This window comes from Lissotriton helveticus, chromosome 9 (genome assembly GCF_964261635.1).
Source record: "Lissotriton helveticus chromosome 9, aLisHel1.1, whole genome shotgun sequence".
In the NCBI taxonomy this organism is placed as follows: Eukaryota; Metazoa; Chordata; class Amphibia; order Caudata; family Salamandridae; genus Lissotriton; species Lissotriton helveticus.
Genome location: NC_136070.1, coordinates 791,205,619 through 791,232,068, shown reverse-complemented (window position 1 = coordinate 791,232,068; position 26,450 = coordinate 791,205,619). Strand labels below are relative to the sequence as shown.

The 26,450-nt window shown below is 44.8% G+C and overlaps 1 protein-coding gene across 1 annotated transcript in view; it reads right to left on the bottom strand.

Moving 5' to 3' along the window:
- Nucleotides 1-26,450, bottom strand: part of PPP1R37 (protein phosphatase 1 regulatory subunit 37) — a 982,164-nt gene that overhangs the window by 599,200 nt on the left and 356,514 nt on the right. Inside the window, exon 6 of the mRNA XM_078660917.1 lies at nucleotides 6,614-6,764. Within this exon, the coding sequence (XP_078517043.1) occupies nucleotides 6,614-6,764 (151 nt within the window). The remainder of the gene's footprint in view (nucleotides 1-6,613; nucleotides 6,765-26,450) is intronic.

Below are 26,450 nucleotides of genomic sequence, written 5' to 3'. Positions count from 1 at the left end.
AGGAGGCACCCTACTCACCAGGGCGCCCGATAGTATCCGGTATCGGCTCCATATTGGAACCACTCTCAAAATTCGCGGATGCGTATTTGAGACCGATAGTCCAACAAACCGACACCTACCTTAAAGACACGAAGGCAGTATTACAATTGATTGAGGAAATACCTTTTGACCCCGAGCATGACCTATTGCTCGGGTTGGACGTGGAAAGCCTCTACACGAGTCTTCCCCATCGTGAAACCCTCGAGATAATCAAAGAGGTACTTTTCTCAACACCATGGAAATACCAGACCCCGAGACATGTGGTTTTGGAGTGCATCAGTCTGGCTTTGAAGCACAATTTCTTTCTCTATGATGGCACACATTACCTACAAAAGCACGGGACCAGCATGGGGAGCACCTTTGCTCCCAGCCTGGCTGGTCTCTATATTCACCATTTGGAGTCCACTAAAATTCTCCACTAACAGAACCCCTTCCGTGATCAAGTGGTCATTTGGAAACGGTACATTGATGATGTGCTTGTGATTTGGAGGGGGCGACACCCAGTCTGTCCAGGATTTCATGGTCTGGCTCAACCAGCAAGATCCATTTCTGAAATTTACCCACACAGTATCCAATGAAAACTTGTTTTTTCTGGACCTAAACATTTACCAGAACCGAGGCAGACTAAATACCAGTACCCACTTCAAACCTACCCCTAAAAACTGCCTCTTACTGTACAACAGTTTTTACCCGAGACACTTACGAGATAACCTCCCTTACGGGCAAGTTCCTTCGCCTCAGACGGAACTGTTCCAACATCACTGATTTCAAAAGCCAAGCGGCAGACCTCGAGCAAAAACTACTACACAGAAACTATCCAAGAGAAATTGTGAAGAAAGGCCTAAAAAGGGCTAGGAACAATAATAGAGAGGCTCTATTGGAACCCACATTGCCAAAGGAACAGGAAACCAGACCAATATGTGTAACCACATTCAACATCAACTCAAACAAAATCACTAATAGTGAACAAACACTGGAAAATCCTTAACTGTGGCTCTTTGAACTTCCCTAAACCAATGTTCTCCCACAGAAGGGGGCGCAACTTAAAAGACATCTTGGTCCACAGTAGACCAAGAATCATGAAAGACAGTGGCCCTCCTAAATTGATATCTGTAAATGGCCACCATCCTTGTGGCTCATGCACATCTTGTGTATCCACCAGTAAAAGCAAAACAATCAAATTCTCAAATGGCACGACATGGGAACAAAGTAGTTTCACGAACTGCAACAGCAGAAATGTTGTCTACCTTATCACTTGCCCATGTGCCAAAGAATAAATTGGAATGACTTCTAGACCAGTCAAGATTTGTATTGGTGAACATCGAAGCAACAGACTTTGCAAAAAACCACGACTAAGATGGCCTCCCACCATCTAACCATGGGCCATGGTATTCAAGATCTTCAGTGGACAGTGGTTGAATCAATTAAATGCGAGAAAGATCTCCTGGAGAAAGAGCAAAGATGGGTGTTTCGTCTTGGGACACGCATCACAGGGCTGAATGATGACATACCCTGGGCCCAACTGAGCCAGGGCCCAACTGAGCCAGGAACAACCACTATCAAGAGATCAAAACCCTATTAGAACTGGTTGTGGTCTCTCCAACTTGAACTGGTCACACTAGCGATAGGCTGTTTGCACTCTGCATGCCACTGTAGAGTAAGGATTAATTACACAATGATCTGTCTCTACTTTGCACTTGTGTATGTTGGCATGCCACTTTAATCACACAGCGATCGTTCTGAATAGGTTAGGGGCCATTGTGTTCCTTACCCTACATTAGTATTGATTAACTGTTTGCAAAATACGGGCCCAGTGTTCCCTACCCTACATGAGGATTGATTATCGTATGCGGCCCCATAATACGTATTGACGTGAAGCTTGATACTGGATCCATGAGGCCACCCTCCAGACCTGATCCAACTATACAACCTAATATCAGGTTTCTTCTATGTGACACCTTCACCCCAATACCCCCTTCTTGCGCTTTCTAGGCAAGATGTCCACCTCCTTTTTTCGAAACATGATTCACCAGCCGTAGCACATACAGGCATCTCTGCATTAACAGAACCACATGCAATTGCCAAGTTGTCTAGCCTACAGATTTCACAACCAGTTCAGTTTCAACACAGGCCTCTCCAAGATGGCGCCCGTGTTTTTGATCTTTGATACTGTTCCAAGATGGCTCCCGTTTCCGTCCACCTTCCTGAGCTTACACCGCTCTAGTGTTCTGCTCAATCAACCGCCCGTCCCAGGTAGAGGTGCTAGTAATTATCCAATTTACTCTAGTATATAACCGCATGCTCCTCTCCTTCCTCTTACACCACGGAAGCCGCGGATGAGGGAGGATGCGAGGACTGCTCGTGAACTAGTAAGTACGGCATAGCCGCGTTAGGGAGCCTTATGCCCAGACTTTCAACACCTGCTACCATGACCTTACTCTAAAACCATGGCATGCCCCACTTTTACTTTACCAACAGATGGAAGTTCCATGTACCCCTCTTCCAGACCGGCTCATGGGGCACAGACTCCTAATAATTCCAGTATGTATTTAGTCCTTAGTCTTTTAATTTTACAGCTCACCATGGACTTGTACAGAACTTCACGACATAGAGAGTGTGGTTTATGGTAAGTGTTGGTTTTGTCTTGTAGTGTTTTTCCTTCCACCTACAGGTCACAGCACCTAAGTGTATTTTACCGGCAATCGCAAAGTCACCATATATGTCACCATGTCTTTCCTTCCACAGGTGATATATGAACGCGCACTGGGACGCGCAGTAAATACTTACGTGCTCTTACTTTATCTTTGCAGGCCCACGACTCAGAAATACTGACAGGGCTATAACTGTTCAAATTTGAATGCCATATTGCAGTTGTATTATAATCTATATTCTATTCACTTGTATATACACATAGCACACATTGTTGCCAACCTCAGTGAGTGACAGAGGGATCTGACCCCGTCCTGACGAAGAGGCAGTCAGCCTCGAAACATGTTGACAACACCAGGAGAACTAGCCCATTGTTAAGCTAGATTGTCTCCGCCACACTATTTTTAACGATACCAGCCTAAGATTAATTAAATAATTTTTTGCTTTCATAAGGCCAGGTATTCTTTTAAATCTCACTTATCCATATCACTCCTGAACCTACTCACACTCGCTCAATACACTTCACATAGCACTTACAATATCTAAGTGCTCCAGCGTAGTCGCTAGTCGTAGCACGCCCCGTCCCGCAGCGGGCGGGAAGACCCCGATGATGAAGCATGACACCAAGGGCCCTTTTGGTGTGTGAGGGGTATTTTAACAAATACAGTGTATGCCTGATATACTCTGGTTCACAGGAAACCTTCTAGAGGTGGACCTTGTTTATTTATACCATTAACTGGAGGAGGGTGCGCCCACCTGAGTGCTTTCTAGCACTACCTCTTCACTCCCCCCTTTTGATTCTTTGCGTAACTTTTTTACTGTCTCCTGCAGAGCACTGCCATCTCCAGAGCAATAATCTTTCTTATAATGCTCCCTTGCTTCACCTCACTATCTTGTGACTCCATACCTACTCCTAAGACTTTGGCTCCCAGAAATTATAAAACTGCAAATAACCTTTCCAAAATGTTATTTTGTAAATTCAATACTTTTCCTGACGAAACCCCCTTCCTAAACTCAGTCTCACCTCCAATGATGCCTAAAATGGCAAAAACGTCAGATAAAGCTAAGCCCGAAGTTCTTGAGCCTACCGTTGCTAGGCAACGGACCTGCATGCCTGATTCCTGTTGACATCGGCCCAAAAGTTGTTAAACCAGGACCACCACCTTTAACAACTAGGGCCTCTGTTCTTGTTCTAATATGCTCAATCTCCTGTTGAAAGAGAGGCTCATGCACAGTGCACGTGTGTCTCCTACACTTAATACTCATGCTCACTCTGCGCTTCAGACTAACAAGAAACGCACGCGCTCACTCAGCGTGTCAGTATGAGAGGCGTACATGCTTCAGCTATCCCTCGCACCTTGATCTGTTTTTCCTCAATGACCAGAGCGCGAGGACAAAAAAAATACAAGTTACTCGCAACCAAAAGGCGGCAAACACCCATTTTCCTTTTCAAAACCCTATGTAAATCTTAAGTCTAAAGAAACTTGCCTCAAATGAATCCTCTGCCATAAAACAATAAAAAATTTAAAAACAAAGATGAAACCATCCAAGTACGTTCTAATCAAACTTAAATCTGTGAAAAAATTAAACCTTATCAAATATAATCCCCATAAATTGGGTACCCAAACAACAAAAACCTCACAATAAAGACGCTCACTCTAAACAAATTCAAATATAAAATACTGATATACTTATCTGCTCAAAAGCAGCAAACAAAAGAGGAGGAAAATGGAGGTCAACCAGCATATATGGGACTGACCATTATGTTATTCGTTGCGATTTTTTTTTTTAATCTGTTTGGCGCTTTTAATAGTTTTGCTGCTCGGAAGGAGTAAATAAAAGTTGATACATAAAGGTAGCCTCCTGTCTTGACAAAATCATGACTCAAATACAGCTTTGAGGACTGAATATCATCCTTTTCTAATTTCTCAAACAATGCTCTTGTTTTTACCTTCACAGTCTTGCCGCTCCACCTGCAGCCCTTCCCACATGGCAACACCAGTGGCTCACTCCCACACGAGTAATACTACTAGCAAAGTGTTGTAATCCTTCAGATCCGCAGCTGTGGAATGCACGATACCGATATATATATATATATATATATATATATATATATATATATATATATATATACACTATGACTGAAGGAGACGGTAAACAACCGTTACAACGCAACTTTTACAACGGACTACTTTTACAACGCAATTTTTACAACGCAGGATCCATTACAACGAAATACCATTACAACGCATTTTTTTACAACGCAATACCTTTACAACGCATACCATTACAACGTAAGTATTGGCAAGTATATAATTATTATAAGTATATAATTATAGTCAAAATGTTTTATTGTTGGGTTTTTGGGTAAAGGGGTATTTTTAGGGTTCAGGGCTAGGTTTGGGTTTTTGGGTAAAGGGGTATTTTTAGGGTTCAGGGCTAGGTTTGGGTTTTTGGGTATAGGGGTATTTTTAGGGTTCAGGGCTAGGTTTGGGTTTTTGGGTAAAGGGTTATTTTTAGGGTTCAGGGCTAGGTTTGGGTTTTTGGGTATAGGGGTATTTTTAGGGTTCAGGGCTAGGTTTGGGTTTTTGGGCAAAGGGTTATTTTTAGGGTTCAGGGCCAGGTTTGGGTTTTTGGGTAAAGGGGTATTTTTAGGGTTCAGGGCTAGGTTTGGGTTTTTGGGTAAAGGGGTATTTTTAGGGTTCAGGGCTAGGTTTGGGTTTTTGGGTAAAGGGGTATTTTTAGGGTTCAGGGCTAGGTTTGGGTTTTTGGGTAAAGGGGTATTTTTAGGGTTCAGGGCTAGGTTTGGGTTTTTGGGTAAAGGGGTATTTTTAGGGTTCAGGGCTAGGTTTGGGTTTTTGGGTACAGGGGTATTTTTAGGGTTCAGGGCTAGGTTTGGGTTTTTGGGTACAGGGGTACAGGGTAAAAAAATTAAAAATAATATTAAATTAAAATAAATTAAATTAATTTTAATTAATTACATTAAAAAAATATTATATACTTACCATTTTGGGATACAGGGGTACAGGGTAAAAATAAATTAAAAATAATATTAAATTAAAATAAATTAAATTAATTTTTAATAATTACATTAAAAAAAATATTATATACTTACCAATACTTACGTTGTAATGGTATGCGTTGTAAAAGTATTGCGTTGTAAAAAAATGCGTTGTAATGGTAGTTCGTTGTAATGGTTCCTGCGTTGTAAAAATTGTGTGGTAAAGGTAGGCGTTGTAAATGTATGCGTGGTAACGTCATACATCCGAAGGAGACACATGGGAAACGGTAACCTTCAGTTTGCGGCTATTTTCTATTGCACATTCACACACTGCATATTCCTGCCTTCTCGGGTTGGGCAGAAAATTTCAATCTGTTAATCTTCAAGTCTTTGATCAAACCAACTTCACCTCGAAGCCTAAAATGGTGATTAGGCATATTAAATAGTAATTAAGAAGAAGTGTTACACATAAATAAGCTATTTCATGATGCGGAGGTTGCTGGCAATGTTGCAACACCATTCCCAAAAGTGCCGACTTCACCAGTAGAGCTCCTACTACTGAAAGATTGGGCTCATATAAGCGAATTAGGACCTTCACTAAAAGTGGTTATGCAGAACAATGATTATCACAATTTCATCAAGCACTAAAAGAGGTAGCAGCAAAATAATTCATTAATATCTAAGCTGTTCATGGCTACTGGGAAATTGAAAGTTAATTAAGGTATTCAATTTGCCAGCGAAAGCAATAGTACAACAATTACAACAAAACTTGTTGAAATAACAGAAATGCATAAACTGAATTGTGAGGGCTTCAGAATGCATGTTGGAGCGCCAATTAGGCTTGACTGTTAGCTTTCTTGTCCCCTCCTTATCTCAGCAGGCTAATTGTAAACAATTGTCTTCTTTACACATGTATCTACTCACCAAGCAGCATAAGGGGTCGTCCAGAAAGGCTGGCATTCTCAAGGTGCAGCACAGTTAGGCTGCTACTGATCCTCAGGGCGCGTGCCACAAAAGGTGCAGAGTGGTCCAAGAGTGGAGTGTTTCGGGCATCAAGATACTGCAAGCAGTTTGTCTGTAAAAATTAAAACTATTACTTCACTGCCATTTTTTAGTTTAGGTCATTACAAAATTAAAGAATAACACAATATTAGTATTTAAGTCGCCAAAATTACATCCATAGTGGATATCCGTCCTTAGGCATCAGAGTTAAAGGCAAGCCAAATGAGTTTTTAACTAAAAATGTGGCTGAGCCTCTGAGATGTATGAAAAAAATAATGTGGACCGATATCATGCTACTTATAGCAACCGAGCTAATAAAGCCATCCATTAAATTGTAACTAATTCCATCATAGTTTTGGTCCAGTAGGTTTTTTTCCCTCAAAAATAAATAGATGCACATGGCATAAACCATATACGAATATGCATAAACCACATATGTATAATTTACTATTTATTACCATTATTATGAACAACTTAAAGAATCACCTTGAGTTGAGTCCCTGCCCCTCCCAACACACAAGAGTAATTAATAGCATCTTACACTCTATAGAATCTGCGAATCAAATTATATATACATTTATTAGTAGTGTAAATTACAGTGCGATTTTCGGTGCTGTTATTTATTGGTATAAATATTGCAAGGTCATAAGCACAGCACTTTGTTGTCAAGTTAAAAGGACTATCCAAGAACCAACGTACATCTACCTCTAGCTTGATAGACAGGACAGATCCATTTCTGGCCTACAAGAAACAATTTTCTCATGCTAATTTCTCAAACTACTGAACGGACTTACACCAAACCAAGTAAAGGCTCTTCCTTTAGTAAAGTTCTTCTTTCATCCCAAGGTAGATGTAATTAATTTCAGCCACTGTTTTTCTGTAGTGCCGAACACAACAATCTAGTTATGAGATCACCTCCTCTTTGTCGCCTACTTGAAGGATCAGCAAGAAACCGGCCATATGGAGTCCAAATTTCAGCAAACCCAACATTTTTTCACCAAAACGTCAGACCCAACCATAACTGAACCGTAAGGCCAATAATCACTGCTGGTATATGATATTGAATTGTACATCAGATTAATACATGTGTATGCATGGCAAATAGTGCACTTATTTTCAGGGGTAAATCAACTGTTCGGAAAATGTTAAACACTCAAAATCACTACATGTCTGAGATAATGCATGACTCCACAGTCAATTTTTAAACTTGTAATTCAAAACCCCGAGGACCAACAAAAACATTTTAACATTTCTATTTCTCAAATCAGGTACTGGGCTAATTTATATGGGACTAATTAGCCCAGTATGGAGTTAAGCAGATTATGGCACTTCATAGGTCCAATGTTGAAATAAGATATCATGCAATACCTACAGGAGCACTTTTGTTAAGAGTCCTACCAGTACAAACGTACACATCAAAATACCTCCAAACTATTAACTGGGGAGTAGTCATCAAAGTGCTACACTACTTAACCAACAACTGAAACACATTTGAATCCTCAGCTTGATTTCAAATATTAATGAAGGGACATTTACTCTTCTGGTTAAAGCTACCACCTCTCCTATCTTTAACATTGCCTTTCAAGATAGCTCGTATTGACCAAGAGCAGGGGCGAGCGAGTTTGGGGTGTTACACTCAACCTAAAAATGTATTCTTTAGTAAATAGTTGGGTAAAAGTGCTTTCAAGTTGGGTAATGTGACGTGTCTGTCAGATTTCACCTGGAATTTTTACATGCTCACGCTGACAAAAACGCACATGCTCTCTCTCCTCCTATGTTTTGAAGGCCATAGAAAATGTTGATTAGTTTGAAAATATCAGCATTTTAAGTACCCCAAACAGTCCACCCTTCTATCTTTTTCCGAAACCCCTTCAGCCCGCCTCATGTCTTGTATCTCATATAATGTGCTTTAACATGTCCATGCCGGATTTTTGTGAAATCTGAAGCTCACACTCCACCACACTTTGAATCTTCGATATTTCCTGTGAGCAGGGTGTATGGGAATATGGAAGTAGGCGTCCTTGAGATCTAATGCTGCAAGGAAGCCGCCTTGTTGAAGTAGTGGAAGGACTTGTTGAAGAGTGATCATGTGAAAGTGATAGGACTGTATGTAGAAATTGAGAGGTCTGAGGTCCAGCATTGGTCTGAGACTACCGTCCTTTTTAGGGATTAGAACATATAGGGAGTAAACTCCTGTCCCTTGATGCTCTAGGGGAACTGGTTCTATTGCATGCTTTTGAAGCAGTGAGAGAACTTCCTGTTTGAGGAGCGTTAGATGTTCTGTGGACATGGGACGTTGTTTGGGCTGTATGGGGGGGGGGGAGAGTTGCAGTAAATTCCAGGAAGTAACCGTACTGGATAATTTGTCTTACCCACGTGTCTGTAGTGATGGAATTCCAGACAGGTAGGAACTGTGAGAGTTTTCCTCCGACCGGAGTGGAATGGTCTGGAGGTAGTGGAGGAAAGTCACTGTTTGTTAGTCGTGGAGGTGCGAGTATTGTTACTTCGGCCTCTCCCCTTGTTTTTATTTCCCCTGTACCCACCTCTGAAATATCCCTTGTTTGGGGATGTTTGTGTGGGACTTTTGTAGGAGGAGGAAGCATTATCTGTACTGATGTTTTTGGATGCACCCCTATAAAAGGAGCGACGGAAGGAGCCGTGTGTAGATGGAGACTGTAATGCTCCCATAGATTTTAAAGTTTTAGTGTCTTTTTTCATTTTCTCTAATGTGTCTAAAGCTGGGCCAAAACGATGTTCCTGATTTAACGGCTGATTGAGGATAGTAGTCTGCAATTCTTGTTTGAAACCAAAAATGCGCAACCATGAATGTCTTCGCAATAATACACTAGTCAGACCCCCCAGGATATTGCGGCATAGATTTGCAAATTTAGCGGCACAGAAATTGAAATTTAGCGGCACAAAAATTGAAATTTAGCGGCATTATAGCGGCACTTTATTTTACTCATATTCATTCCTTTTCAGTCTTAAATCAATCGAAACTGTTTGAGCAGAGTATTCCATTTTCCAATAGGCATGTTTAAAGTGCCTGAGAGTATCTTTTTTCTATGCTAAGTCATATGACTTAGCATAGTATTTGTTTGCTATGCTAAGTCAAAGAAGGAGCAACTGACACTTGCACCTGAATAGGGCTGTGCTTGTCCCCACACAAAGAGCTGCATACCCCCATGTAGTGAGTCTGTAGTCAGGACTTCCTAGATATACATCGCAGACACAACTGCACTTGGAGTTCGCCCTAACTTAACTAGGGCCACAAAATGTACCTATCTAAAGATGTGCCACACCCGTAGATTTACAAAAGAAAAACACTTGCTGCATGTGTCTTGTTCGAAATAAAAAATGCTAAATTCTAGTCCAACAAGTAGATGTTTTTTTAGACGACAACATGCAGTCATTACAAGCCAACAATTTAAGGAACACCCCATTATCAACTAGCGAATTTATAAAACCTTAACAGAATGGGCAGATCCGTATCCTTTCAAGACAAAGCAACTTTGACGAAGCTCGACCACGCCTGGCAAGTCATTGACACCTACAAGTCATTACGCCTCAGTCATATTTTGATAATAGAAATTCAAGTCTAATAAAGTGTTACATGCAATATGCTTTGTGCTACAATGGGCGAGACATGGGTATTCCAATGAAACCACATACGGATTATCAAGCAAAGTCTTATCTACTAACAAAGATAGACAGGCTTTGTGCCAAAAATATAAACCTCTCAGGAAGGTGTAACATTGGAGAACAGTTTTCTTTTCTCCAATTTTTCCATCTTTCGCGGTGTGCTGTAATGTAGGGCACACATACAACTTGGAAACGTCTTAAACTATGTCTAGGCATAGGATTTAGTATTGGAAGGTTTGCTTTACAGCCCAAAACCTATGGTCGACATCAAGCACACGCCTTTGCACTATTGTGCTGCATGGCGCGAGGCGGACTATATTGCATCAGCGCAGAGAGAAACGGCGCCATATCTTAATAGGTACAGCACTGTTCTGATCTCTCCTGTTGACATAAAGCAGCGCAGCAAGTTCAGTTCTTGCAATATCTGTAATCATTTTTCTGCCATATACATTTTAACAGTACACTTATTTTTCTGGATAGTCCATGAAATTGTTTAGTGGTATTTGGAGTATACCCAATACATCCTCCAATAAAGTGCCGGATAAAATTAGCACTAAATCCTAAAAAAATTAACAAACATTACAAAACGATTGCGTGACATTTATTTGCACAGCATGTGCCCAATAAAAGACAGACAGAGCCCTATATTTAGAAAGGATTGCGTGGGCGCTGTGCAGGAGCTGCACAATGTTGTCCGGTGTCTGCTGGCTGCAATAAATGTAAGTAAACATACAGAATACTTTGCGCCACTTGAGCGCCATTGCAAAACCGGATTAAATAAACCAGAGTGTTTTTTTACAGGTATTCTCAAAATAAGGGACTAGATCCACATTCTACACTTGGTCAACAGAGGGCGCACTTAGACTAGATGTCTCAACCTGTCAGACGAAACGGAAAATACTAGTTTCATGCAGCGTGCAGCATTTTTGGGGACAAAAGTCCCATTTCGGCGATCACCTTAAAAGGGACCTTGGCTGGCCAACTGAAAACAAACAAACTATAGATTATTATCGTATGAAATACCACAAAAAGTGGTATTTCATCCGATAATCTATTCCAGACGCATTCCTTCATTTTCGCGGGCAGTTTTGTAAAAATCGCTGCATTTTTACGGAAGTGCCGATTTTGCTGCAAATCGCGAAATCCTGGAGGGTCTGACTAGTGTTGATAGATCTAGATGCAGTGTCTGCTGCATCGAGGGCACATTTCATGGATGCGTTTGTTATTAATTTGCCCTCCTGAATCAAATTATTGGCTTTGGTCTTGTGTTGGTAGGGCAAATGCTGCATTAGGCCCTCAAGCTCGTCGTAGTGAGCCCTATCGTATCTGGCAAGTAATGCTTGTGCTTTGGCTATCCTCCAGTGATTACCTGCTTGGGAGGAAACTCATTTGCCGGAAGCGTCTAGCAGTTTTGACTCTTTTTCTGGATGTTGAGCATCACCAGAGTTTTGGGAGTTCCTAGCATTGGTCACTACCAGGGAATCTAAGGGGAGTTGACCTTTAATGTAGGTGGGATCATTAAGGGTGGGTTTATATTTTTTATCAATCCGAGGATTGAGCATCCTGGTCCTGACGGAGTCTTTGAAGATGTCTGGAGCATGTTTGATGACACCATTTAGCATGGTTGATGTTTGTACTGTCCTTTGTGACTGTACAAAAGTGTCTATGAAGAAGTCCTCCTCTGTGGTGTCTGAATGTATTTGCACACCATGATATTGGGCAGCCCTATCAATGAGCTGACTAAAGTCAATATTGTCAACTGTGGGAGATGGTCTGGTTGAGTATGCCTCTCGATCAGGAAAGTGTGTAGGATCTACAGGATGATTGGAGTCATCCCATGTGTCCTGTGGGATGTTCATTTTCCTCATCAGGATCATTGAAGGGGTCATTATTTCCACCCCCACCTCCTAGGTCATCATCATCCTGTGGTGGTGGGGAGTATGGAGGAAGTATAGGAGACTTTGGAGGAAAGAAAGGCTTAGTAGGAAGAACAGGAGAAGAGGGAGTAAATGGTGAAGTTGTACAGTTCTTTTTCTTCACAGGCACCTCAGGAATGTGTGGGGTTTCCAATTTTCTCTTGTTTGTGGGGATACTGATAATATGGCCTGTTTTAGGGTCCACATTCAGTGTTTTCTGTTTCGGATCAATGGGATCTGGTAGAAACAGTTCCTCCTCATTGTGTGGTTTAGGCGCCGATTTTGTTCTGTTCTGTACGTGGTTCCGGGGAGACAGCAGCCCAGAGTGCAGGTATAAGGCGGGGAGTCGCGAGAGCCGAAACAGACTCCGCGTGAAGGCATCTCGCGCTGTCTCGACCCATGGGGAGAGTCTATTACTCTAGTAACGTTTTTTACTCCTGCAAATTGCAGTGAGCAACCACGGCGACTAACCGTGATTAATACACAGTTTTTTTACTCCTGCAAATCGCAGTGAGCAACCACGGCGACTAACCGTGACTAATATATTAAAAAAAATTTACATTTAAGAGCCTCACGGGAGGGTGCGCCATAACGCGCGTACACCACCGGAGGACTAAATTTAGGTCCTGAAGAATGCTGAGCAAAATTTGCAATTATAACAGCAGAAACATGTTGACCAGTTGTTTGTTCAAAGGATACAGGTTTCCTGAAACTGAACCGTGTAGTCCGCCACTTTGTTTTTTAACGCAATACAGGTTGGCCGGTATTAAATTTTTTTTGCATATGCCTCAACCTTGTATTTTTTATATTGCACCCACAGTTACACTTTAACTTTAATTTGAGCACTGTTGCACTCACCACATCCCGCTCCGCTGTAAATCAGGCGTTGTAGCACGCTGGGGAGGCACTCGGCCACCCCAGCGGGGACCCAATGATGAAGCATGTCACCAAATAGTGGTGAGTGAGGGTCCTTTTACAAAAAGACATGAATTTGCCTTCCCCCTGGAAATCACATAAGGAACATTGTTTCCCCTTGTGAACATTGTTCACCAAAGGGGTTTTCTTAGTTTTTGAGGGGAGTAGTAAGAGGAACATATATAAAGAAAAAGACATCACAAACCCTTTTTTTGATTTAATTTTTTTGCACCTAGACACTCCTTATTTGTTGTTTAAATTTTGGATGTTCATTTTCCTCATCAGGATCATTGAAGGGGTCATTATTTCCACCCCCACCTCCTAGGTCATCATCATCCTGTGGTGGTGGGGAGTATGGAGGAAGTATAGGAGACTTTGGAGGAAAGAAAGGCTTAGTAGGAAGAACAGGAGAAGAGGGAGTAAATGGTGAAGTTGTACAGTTCTTTTTCTTCACAGGCACCTCAGGAATGTGTGGGGTTTCCAATTTTCTCTTGTTTGTGGGGATACTGATAATATGGCCTGTTTTAGGGTCCACATTCAGTGTTTTCTGTTTCGGATCAATGGGATCTGGTAGAAACAGTTCCTCCTCATTGTGTGGTTTAGGCGCCGATTTTGTTCTGTACGTGGTTTAGATTTGTGCTCTGGAGCCTTTGAAGTGGTTTTCAGGTCCTTCAGCTTCGGTTTCTTGTCCGAAATGTTTTTCGGATCCGAAGGTTTTTGAAGTGTCTTCGGGTCCGAGGCCGTTTGGTGCCAAAGTACTTGGCGCCAAGGCCTTTTTAGAGACAGCGGGATTATATTCCTGCTTTCGGTGCCCACAGTGCTTTTGGGGCACTGATGTGCGGCTCGCTCGGTCCCCAGCAGTCGGAAGGCTTTTCCTTTGTCTTCGGAGCAGGGCCTGGAAGCGGGGCTTCTGAAATTTTATTTCGGTCTCTACTAAGGCCTTCAGGTTTTGACCATAGCATTTTTTTGGGGTGGAGTAGGGTCAGGGGAAGTTGCACTCACTCGTTGACCTGGAGTGATGTGTTAATCTGAGTCGTCATCGGCCTCGGATACGATGTCGAGTTCCTCTGAATCCTCTGCCTCTGGGACGTCGGGCCTTCATCGAAGATATCTTCTGGCACCGGTGCCGATCGTTACGCCATGACGTGCCGTTGAGCCCAGTGATCATGGATAGTCTTCTTGGATCGAAAGGAGGCGCAGGCCTAGCAATGTTTCTCTTTGTGTTCTGGCGAGGGACATAGGTTGCAGACCTTGTGATGGTCGCTGTGTGGAAATTGAGCTCCACACTGGGGGTATTTTTTAAATGGAGTCCTTTCCATAAGTCGTACGCCCGAATGGCGTCAATAGGCCCAGCGGCCCGCGTCGACGACCGGAACCGGGGATTCTTGAGTTAGCGTGTTTTAAGTACGCGAACAAAACAATACCGTCAATTTGTGATGTTTTGCGCTTCAAAAAAAGGTTTGGAAACACAGTACCGAACCACTGAAGTTACATCCGAACCCGATGGCGGAAAAAAACATACTAAGGGATGGAGTCAATGCCCATGCGCACTATCGTCCAAGGGAGGAGTCATCTATCTCGTGACTACAAAGACTTCTTCCAAGACAACAAGAAGCTGCAAGCATCCGAGCCCAACACTAGATGGTGATCTATGCATAAGTATGAATTCTACAGCTCATATGCCTCGAACATATAATAATATTTTCTTGAATAGATTGTGTGAGTCAATGATTGACCCTTGATCCAGTACACATGACAAACATGTAGACATTTCGGCTGAACAGGATAGCAGGTCCTTTCTAATTGCGGACAAAGTATAGGGGGAATCACCTACCTGGGACCATTTCATTTGCCACATATCATTGGATGGTTGCATGTCCCTAGTGCTGGCCAGGGTGTGGGAATAGGCCGCCATTTTAGCACAGAAGGATTCCCTAGTGAGGCAGAGGAGTTTGTGTTCGCTCTCCAACCTCTTAAAGATCATATCCCTGAGGAGTTGCTAGTCTCAGATTTAGTAATATATAATCTATATGACTAGAATGGAGCAGATTGTTTTCAGCATTGCTCCTTCCTATCGGATTTAGACCTTCCATTAATTGCTCTAGGTCAGAGCTTTCCAAACTCTGTGTCGCGACACAGTACTGTGTCGCCTGCCATGTGTGGGTGTGTCACGCGACGATGTGCGGTCTATTCACTGTTTGTGACGCAGTATGCGGAGAAAGGAGAGGGAGACCGCTAGGCAAAGGTGTGCGCGCAGCCTCGTTCCCTTTGCCGCGCATGTCTCATGCACAGCCGATCCGCAGAGTACATTTGGCGCTCGCTTGTTCCAGGTATAAGGGGTAACTTCAGCAAAGTGACTGTTCTTATGCTGAGGGAATTGCACACACACAGCCACACTATCACGTCAACACACGCCTCTTTACAGCTAGGCAATGGAGTACGCAACCACCACTAGATGGCAGCTAACGGTGACAAGAGCATTGATCGAAGACTGCTTTTCCCTGATAGCGGCAGGTTGGAAAATGGCGCCAAGTTTAGGAAGAACAGTGATGAGCAGGAGGCTAGCGGTAAGAAATCACCTCAGATTATAAAAGCAGCGAGATAAACTATAAATCACAGATCCAAGTGCAACTTATTTCAGTAGTTTATTTCCAATGAAAACTATTTGAAATGTATGTGTGCACGGTCTAGGATTAAATGAGATTATCGAACAAAAAGGCACAGGTATAAAGTTCCTTTTGTTAAAAATAAAGTGTAGTGGCTTTAACTTTCCAGCCTGTTGCTGACCCACCGCTCCTGGGTGAGTTGCATGTCAGAGCCCTAACAGAGCCAAAGTTGTGTTTTTTATGTTTTTTTCTTGCTATGAAAGGAGAAGATTGTAAATAAATGATTACATCAAATAGATTTTAGATATGCATTGTCAATAAGTGCAAAGTAAGTGAGAGATGTAGCCGGAACAAGTGGCTTTTCAGCTTTGCCCTAATCTGTTTTTTGGAAGGGCATTCGAGAGGTCTGGACCAGTGACTGAGATCTTCTGTCCTTTCTATTTTTGCATGTGGTCCTTGTTTAGTTTCTTGGTTTGGTCAGTCTGTAGTAGACAGGATGTTGGTAGTATTTGAATTTTCTCTGGATGTTCCTACGGATGGTGCTTTCTCAGCCTTTGAAAGTCAAGCAAAGAATTTTTAGAAAGTAATCGTAGCCTGCACATGGAACCAGTGAAGGCCTCAGAGTTGCGAGCTGGCTCTTTTGCAAGTTAAGAACGAGGTGTGCTACAGTGTTCTGCGCTATTTGTGATCTTGTTACTCGGTCCCCCATTTGGCCAGTGTACACTGCATTACTGAAGGGCATGCACAAATGTATCAGTGCGTGCACTACCATGGTTATTGTTTTTCTGGGGGAACGGTGGATGGTATTCAACACAGATTTTTTTATGAACTTCATTTGGTAGAATGTACCTTTAACCACCTCTGTGTTTGGGCATAGAAACCAAAGCCAGTCTTCTCCCACATTACTCAGAGATGACATTTGCTGTGATGGGGATGATGTCTACCAAGAATAAGAGGGGTATATAATATTTATTTTGTTGAATAGGCGAGACAGGCCTAGGTTAAAGCTTTCTATTTTTGATCCATGTGTTATCTAGGTGCATCCATGTTTCTATAGCTTAAGGTAGTGCTTTCCAAACTTTCCGTAGTCCGGTGCAATATGGGAAAAATAGCCAAAGACAGAATGCAAAGGCCATAATATGATTGCTCATCTTTATTTACCCATGGCTTAATTTATTTGCACATTCTAGTAGTATTAATTATGTACAATGGTTGCTTTGTCTGCACGCCTCTGTGTGCCTGTCATTACTCCTGTATTACTTATTACTGCCCCTCGTCCACTCCTAGCAGGGATACCCCTCCTGTCAGAATCTACCTCTCCTGCCCATCTCTCTGGCACACCCCTGTCTATAATGAGACCAGGCTCTCTGACCCCCCCCCCTCCTGTCACTGCCCTTGTCATTCAACCTCCTCCTGTCAGTCACATTCCTGTCCCTCATGTCAGTCAGCCTATTTTTAAGAATATGAATGAAAGGTTTTCGTGAGATATGTTGTGTCCCCACACATTTTGTTATTCACAATTTCTATGACACATATGTATTTGTCCTTATCTGTTATATATAGTTAATTTAACCTCCGGTTTGCTAGTAAAACTGATTTACAGTGTTGCGAAGTGATGCATGTCAAAAATGCAGTTAATTTAACCTCCGGTTTGCTACTAAAACTGTATTACTGTGTCGCGAAATCATGCATGTCTAAAAAGTGTGTCACCAGCATGAAAAGTTTGGAAAGCACTGCTCTAGGTCATAACTCCAAGTAGAGTGTCCTGAGCTGTAAAGCAGCTTCTGTCCATCTTTTTATAGCAGGCAATTCTAGTTGCGGAATACCTCACTTCTCATCCTCCTCCATACCTAGGCTGACCTCCTCAGTATTCAGGGGCTAGAAGGAGGTATTAAAGTCCCCTGCAATTACCAAAAGGGAGAGGCTATAGTTCTTTTCCAAGTGATCTTCTAAGAGCATGATAGTTTGGACCTCAAACCCTCATTGGCCCATCTCACATACACATTGTAAATACAAATGCTAGCAACATATTTTAAACCACTAGGCGAATGGCCAAGATATCATGGTAGTCAGTGTGGAGTTCCTTAAGTTTGCAATCTAAACTTGGTCTAATGCACACTGTCAGAACTCCTGATGGTCGCCTGGCAAGGCCACGTGACGCAGGAATTGAAAAGTTTAAAAAGCCATGTTTATAGAGGTTCCATGCCTCAGGTTTCCTGGAACAACGAGATGTCATACAATTCAATAAAATTGTTCCAGTCAGGCAGCACGGCCTCTGATCTAGGAACAGCCAAATTCAAGGAGAGTATGGACACCATAGCTTTAGTTTGGATAGGGGTGAAAGATGGAAAGAGGCTGACGGGACCAGAGAATCAAGGTCGTCAGATAGAACAATAGCTTCACCTGCAACTGAGTCGTCTTGTGGGACGCTCGAGGCATTAGAAGAGCAAGAGACACCATACTTCTTACAGTCAGGAGAATATAGAAGCCGGTCAGAATCTAGAGGGTTATTGAAAAACAGGGGTTGTCAGTCTACATCCCCATGTAGAGGATCCTTCCCATTTGTGCGGCAAGGGAACATACAGATTGGTTTGACAGCTGTGCTCCGGACTAAAGTATTTGAATAGAATACTGGTCCTGAACAAGAAGGAAGTTCTAACATCAAAAGCCACTAAATAATCGACTAGATCCCGCTTTCCAAGAGTTAACTCAATACTATCAAGAATGGTGGCAAGTTGTGAATGCTTTCTAGCTCCAAGGTAATCCCCGGTATGAGTGAACGATAGCCCTCGCGAATCCAGTGGATGGATTTGTTTATTAATGCATCCTTGCCTTCTTTATACATGGGATATGCAAGATTGGGGATGTTACTCAGAAATATAAAGCAGCTGGAATTGAGAACCAGGGATCCCAGCTGAGGGATGGGATTTTGCGTCAGAACTGGGGAGTGCCTTGTAAGTTCAGGCTCCCCATAGATATGATTTCTAATAGGGCTGGGAAGAGCTTGGAGTTCGCACAGGCCTATGCTCATTGATATGTTTTGGTCCCCTAGCCCCTCTGGCTGTTTCTGCAAGGGGCGTCACCTGGGTGGAATCATGGGATACTGAATTTCTAGTCTCAAAGCACCTTTATTTTCCCCCAGGAGTGTGTGATGCATGTATTTTATCATCAGAATAAGTTATACTTATGATTAATCTATTAAGTGAAGTAGAAAGGCGTGACAACAATTTTGATGACACTCACCGCACCCCTAAGATCTTTAGTTTGCTGTGAAAGATGGCCTACCTCTCCCGGGGGAATAGATAGGAGGGATTCTAACCCTCTACTGGTCTCTGAAAATGGCAAAGCCTGGGTCTGTTCAGCAAGAGGCATATAGTGATTACTGCAGAAGATAGAGAAAAAGAGGGAGCTGTTGACTAGGCTGGTAATTTATAGGCTCTAAAATAGAGTTGCCTGAAACAGAAGGGATGTTAAAGCTGCATTTGCTACTGAGTTGACCTTTAAGGTGGCTCAAGATAGTATGAGCTTCTTTCTTGTGTTTAGATGTTGACCATGCATCGTCTTGGGATTCCAGAGTACTCTTCTTTATGGGAATGTTTCCCCGATTGACATGCAGCTTATTATCGTTTTTATTTTTTGTATTAACCCTGGGCTCGGCTTGGGTTCGTGAATCTGTACTAATTAGAGATTCGACCTCCTGTATTAGAAGGTATATCTCTTTAAGGGTGCAGTCGTCAGGCTTGGTAGAACTTTTGGGGTGTTTGGCTCGGTCAGATGCCTTTTGTTTACAAATGATGTAGATAAAGGAAATACTGTTGTGAGGTCATGCTCTAACCAGTGAAACCGTGCCTGAAATTTAAGAATATAAAATGCGATGAGCCAATATCAAGAAAAGTGCAGTATGCCCTACCAACACTCAATCTGTTACGCACAACAAGGGTGAACATGAGAGCAACATACGCCCAAATCCAGGATTAGGTATTTCAGTGAACCAGGCTTAAGTTTTGTTGCATAAATGATAATACCTTAAATATCCAGATGCTCGAGCCAAGAGGGTAGGTCCAGCCCAGCCTCCTCCGGACTGAAGGGAATGGACGGGCTTTACCTCGGCCCGGACTTTGCCCTGATGCATCCTGCACAGCGGGACTGCAGCATACATAAGTAGGGAAGGTCAGATGTAGCTCAGGTATGGTACCGGTACGAGGTTATGGGATGTGTGGTCCCCACGGGCAGCAGTGATTATCAGCGGCTCCCCCCGCTACAAAAGTAGATGCCAGGATTAGGGTAATAAAAGCTCCAACACAACGGGGCTGCAGTAATTTGCAGCAGCTTTGCTCCGCAGCAGATCGGCATTGTGAAAGTACTTGGCAAGTTATTCATTTTCAGAGATGACAATCTATGTTTTGAGGACGAATACTGCATGCTGAAAAGCACCAAAACAAACCAACCGCACCCCCTCCAAAAACCACACTGCTTACATCTGACTGCTTCCCATTAACAGCAAGTAACAGAAAAGTATTTAACCCACAAAATACAGACTCAGTCACCTAATAAATAACTTAAAAATTCGAAATCTCTTAATTTCAAGCTTAGCGAAAACCAAAGTGCATTCCATGTAACTTAGAAATAAAGTACTCTGACAAAAAAAAAGAAAAGAAAACTTCTGTGGTGAATGGCCCCTTAGATAGTCACTGTGATGTCTATGGTGATCCAAGACTAACAGCAATATATTCACAACATGGTTCCTACCAATGCTGTCTAAAAGACTAGGCAGAGCAGCAAAAAGAAACCAAACACATTCTTCCAACACTGCATAACAATATAATAAATTAGGGTACAGATCTATTTAGAACTTGTCAGTTAAGTGCAGCTCGAGTCCCATGGCAACATGAGCACAGGGCCCATTTCTGTGCATACTCATTGCACTTAAGGGGTCTACGGCAATAAACAACGAGGTTATGGAAGGACTGCTAGAATTAATTGCAGACACTGGCGATCTCTGGGACTACATACTAGTCCACTGCTTTTTACCCACTATGCCACTCTAGATAGACCTGCCGAATGCAGATTAGTCTTGACCCAGCACCAACAGGAACAGTCCAGCAAGAACTACCAATATTAAATTAGTCACTTTTAGCCCAAGTGTTCCCCATGCAAATGTATTTCCCCTGTTCTCGACTAGGCATTTTGACCTTGCCTAGTAACTTAATAAAATTGCAATAGAGAGGGCGTGGTCTGCAGCCGAGGGGAATGGCCGCGTTCTAAAGCGGCTCCTCGGCCCTCGCGGATTTCTCGGCCACTAATCCTTAGCCAGTGCACCTGAATCCCCCTACACCAAGGGGTATTGCTCGTGCGACCGACTGGACGCTGCTGCCTGCTTCCTGATCGCCTCCGGGCCCTGATGGTCGCGACTGGTCCACCGGACTCCGCTGCCCCTGGGCCTTAAAATGGCGGCCGAGGTCGCTGACTGCTGCAGGGCCTGACTCCGGACCTTATTCCAGAGCCTAGGTGCCGCTGTGACGAGGTGCCGACCGTGTCGGAGCCGGAGGAGGCGATTGTTAATTACCCTGAGGAGGTCCTGACCTGCGGGCACCGGTGAGTGCCGACCTGTACTGCTGACAGTAGGCCCCCCTGCTACCCGGGGTGCATTCTAACGGAGTCCCCGGCTTTGGGCCTGCTGCCGGGGACCGCTCAGTGCTGTCTGCCGTTGCCCTGCCTGCACCTGCTAAGTGTCGCCCGCCTGAACACCCGCTTGGCTTACCCTCAGCCTCCGTGGGGTGCGGCGGGGGCCGCACTTGCCGAAGTAGTCCTCCGTGGGGCCGCCCCGACCGTGAGGAGCCGCGCGGACTGTCATCCGCTCTTGTAGCAGCGGGGGGGGCTCCAGCGACATAATTCCCCGAGCCCATGTGATCTGCCTCAGTGCGTCCTGAACCCAGTATAGTGCGGAGGCTGGGGTGGATTGCTCTGACGAGGGCCCGGCCTCCTTGCCCTGAAGGTGTTTTCCTGCAAGCCTCGGCCGAGTAACGGTGGTTTGCTGCCTCTACCTCGGCCCGTGCTCACACTGGAGGGCCACTTTGACGCTCTGCTGCGCCACACACGAACGGCTGGAGCCCTGCCCCCACTTGCAGATATCCAGAACGTGACCGGGTCCCGGGGCGCCCCCTCCTCTCCTCCTGGACTGCCTGGCTGGACTCTCTCCGGTGTGAGGTGCTATTACTCACAATCTGTTACCTGCTTCAAGGTGCGGGGCGCTTTCACGCTCCCCCACACACCACTGTTGATCTGCTCCTTTTCCCCCGCTCCTGCCGGAGCCCTAAACTCTTTGGCTGCACCGACCTGGGGGAGGTGGTGACGGGCGGCCCGGGCTGGGAGAGTGGGGGCCTGCTCCCGTTTGGGTGTGTTCAGACCCGCTCCACTGGACTACATTGTGTATATTGGCTTTCACGATGGCTTCCAATAAAAACAACAGGCCGTCTAATCAGAGGCAGATCAATAAACTCTCTTGGGGATCTAAGTGAAAGACCAAAGAGGTGAACCTTGAGTCTGTGCCTAAAACTGCAACCCCTCCTCCGACAACTCGGACCCCCACACTGGAAGATGTGATGGAGGCAATAGCCGGGGTCCGCTCATCGCTGGAGACCCGAATAGACTCGGTGAACATAGAGGTCACCCTGCTGCGAGCAGACCTCCGTAAAATGGACTCCAAGGTACGTGACATAGAAGTTAAAACCGCAGTACTCATAGGCGACACTTCCACCCTCCAGCAACAAGTGACCCAATTACATAAACAACAGCTGCAAATGGGAGACCTCCTCGACGACTACGAAGGACGCACAAGGCGCAACAACATCCGCATCCTGGGGGTTCCGGAACGGATGGAGGGGCCAACTACTGATCTCTTTGTCGAGAATTTAATCCTGAAACATCTCCAGCCAAAACAACTGTCGAACTACTTTTCCATTAAGCGGGCGCACAGGGGGTAGACCGAAACCGGTACCCCAACCCCGCCCCATAATTGCTCGGGTATTTAACTTCCGTGACCGTGATGTCATCCTTCAAACGGCACGTGCGGTGCCTCCCCTGCGCCTGGAGAACGCTCAGATCACGTTATTTCCTGACCTCACAGTGAAAGTCCAGGCTCGTCGGCGCAGTTTCCTTGAAGTCGAAAAAGCACTCCGTGCCAAGGGCATAAAATACGCCATGTTGTTTCCCGCTAAACTGCGTGTGGAATCGGACGGCAAGACTTGGTTGTTCATATCCCCTGAAGAAGTCTGGGACTGGATCGAGGGATGGCGTCAATCAGGGTCCACTCCAACTCATAGACGGGGATCGACGGCGCATGCCGGCCCGGGCTCGCTCCCGGAAAGTCAAGACTTGTTCACCGAAGACACTCAAGGAGACCAGTGACTTTCTCAGCTGCCCGTTCCCTTTCCGCTGTTAGACCAAGATGTTGTCCCGTGACCCGCCTTATCCTGTTGGGACCTTCTATCCTTGACCGGCCAGGTGTCTGCGGGTTGGTACCCACCCATGGTCTTCACGTATCCTTTTCTCTGGTCCGGACACTATGGATCGTCCAGTTTGTTTCATTGTTTATTGTACTATGTAAATGCCACGGCTGATGTAACCTGCCTTAAGATGCACTAGGCTGTACAATCCTGGTAACTTTGAGCGAGGGCTCCCATGGCTCTCCACGCACCCCGTCTATGTTTGGGAGGGCGACAGGCACTCTGCCAAGTTGGGGAGTGGATAGTTTCAAGTCCACGGGCAGGGTGGGGGGTTGGTTTGGGAGGGAGGGGGGTTCTAGGGTGTTCTATTTTGTTTTTTTTGGTTTGCATCAGAATCTTTCCTTGTCACACTTCACTTCTCCTTCAGGGTCCACACTTGGCAGGTCAGCTCCATTGGAAGTCACCTGGTCCCCATGCGATTCGGAGACCTCCTGATCCTCTATCCCACCTCGTCATGGCATACCGGCGGTGCACGCTAGCTCTCCTCCTGCACCATCTCCACAGATCCCACATTAACCACCACCATGTCACGACCCGTCTCTAGGACCATCACGATAATGTCGTGGAACGTTAACAGGCTGGGGCACAAAATAAAACGCGGTATAGTCCTCCAATATCTACGGCGCCACTCCCCCGACAAAGTCCTGTTACAGGAGACACACTTGGTGGGCAACACTTGTCAAGCTCTTTAGAGAGGTGGCTATAGACTTCTAGTACACGCGGGGTTCACCTCTGGATCCCGAGGCACAGGAATTCTTGTTAAAAGGAGCCTGGCACTCACTTACACGAAGACATGGGCAGACCCGTTGGGCCGCTTTGCAATAGTTGAGGCCGCTTGGGAGGGACATCCACTAAACATAATATCTGCATACCTCCCGCCGACCTTAGGTCGTGATTCCCTCAAGGAGCTGGGCACCCGGTTGTTAGGTCTTCCCACTGGCACACTCCTCATCGGGAGTGACTTCAATATGACAATGTGTGACGAGCTGGACCGCGACCTAGGCGCAGCTCCCACAGGCAGGGTTCTGACCTGGTTGACTTTGTACAGGCCACGGGTCTTAAAGACATTTGGCGCACCCACTACCCCGACACACCTTACTTCACGCACTACTCAAACGCACATAACAGTATGTCCCGCATTGACTATTTATTTTGCCCCACAACCGACATTGGTTTTTTCACTCGCCCGAAAGGTCTTCCTCGAGGCATTTCAGATCACTCACCTCTTAGCGTTGACCTAACGTATCACTGCCAATTCACCCGAGGTCCCATAATTATCAACCCCTGGCTTCTGCAGATTCCGGACGTCAAAGACGGCTTGATAGAACGCACAGATTTTTATTTTGCCGAAAACGTCGGGTCGGTGAGCTCAGCGGTCACGATTTGGGAGGCCTACCTAGCGGTTGTTAAGGGTGAGGCACTAGCACTCAAGATGGGATATCTACGGAAGCACAACGAACTGATCCATCAGGCCGAATCTGACCTCCTTAGCCTCGAAATGTCCCAAAATGCTGCCCCCTCGGAAGAAACGGCTCGCCGTCTCCGAGCCCAGCAACTAGCCTATAAAGCGCTAGCACAGGAAAAGGCACAGGCTCGACTACTTCACACTCACCACCGCATATATGAATTTGGCTACAGTGCGGGCAAGATGCTTGCCTGGCTGGAACGGCGTGACCAGGGTACTAGATGGGTGTCATCCATAGTAAAACCGGATGGGTCCATGATCGTAGACCCACAAGAAATAGCGGAGGCTTTTGCTGACCACTTAGAACATATCTATACTGCTGGAGCATGTTATACTCCGGAGGAGTCCAGACAACTTCTGGACGAGATGCGCTTACCTACTATCTCATTCTTTCAAACAACAACGGTCCCATGCATTCATTAATAAAGAACAATAAATATAGACAAAATCCGTACTATATTCTGAGTGACATGTCCAGCCAGACAGAGGTCTGTAAGTTTACTGGATGTACAATTAAATTCAAACAGAATACCTTCAGCTGATCGCCCGTGTGGTACACAAGCCTGTGCCCAACACTGACAGGTCTTAATACAGAAGGTAGATTTACAGAAAGGAAGGCTTTTTAAGGCAGACACACGTTTTTCTGTGTACTAGATACCGTTATACAGAAAAATCAAGAAACCACCATTACAACACATAGCAATCACGTTTTGTATACGGTGTTACAAGGTCGACGGTGTTTCGGTCCTCCTATGTTATAGGGACCATCATCAGGACATTACAATAATGCCTTAATGTTGTAAGCCTCTAATTACCTAAGGGAAAAGATAAGGAAAAGGAATCACAGTTATTGGAGAAAAGCTCACATTTATTTAGGAAGGTGACACGTGGTGAAAGTGAACCAGTGGTGTTTAAGCAAAAGCGGTCAACAATTGTGACATTGATCAGTGTTTATTGGGCTAAGTTGGGCGTAAGGGTGCTAGGCCAATGCCCACATAAGTGTAGCTAGACTGGTGATGGAGCTCAAACCGAACGTTTAAGTGCCAATCAGGTGTCTGGCGATAAGCCCGGTGGTACGGAGCAGATTGCCGCCTGTGATGTTCATTTAACGCTTCGCGGTCTGTGGTGCGCTGGGATCATGCTTGACTAATGCACACGTGGGTATCGGAGCTCATGCCGGGCGTACAAGTGCTAATCAAGTGCTAATCAAGTGCCTGGCCATGCGACCGGTGGTACGGAGAATATTTAAATGCTTCGTGGTCGGCGGTGTACTAATGGTGGCTAGGGTCATGCTTATGGAGTTTTATACAGGGTACGCCGAGGAGAAAAACCCGGGACATGCCGGAACCGGGTCGTACTCGATAAAATTGGATGCCGAGGTGAAAAGGGTCTGCGAGGAGACACATTCGGCGGGCTTACCCGGGCACTAGTAGGTGGCCGGCGAGAGGTATCAGAAGTGAATACAGCAGCCCTAGAGGGAGGAAACGGTCCGTTAGTGCTAGAATTCGGAACAAGTGACTCGAAGTCAGTGCCCGTGAGTCCTATCTCAGACACTGAAAAAGAGTCCTTGGACGCTGATATCACGGTAGAAGAGCGGACTACGGCACTTTTTGCCGTTAACTCTGGCAAGGCTATGGGCCCCAACGGGGTCCCCATTGAATTTCTGAAAGGCATGTCTCCGGGAATTGTCCCCATCTAAAAAACATGTTT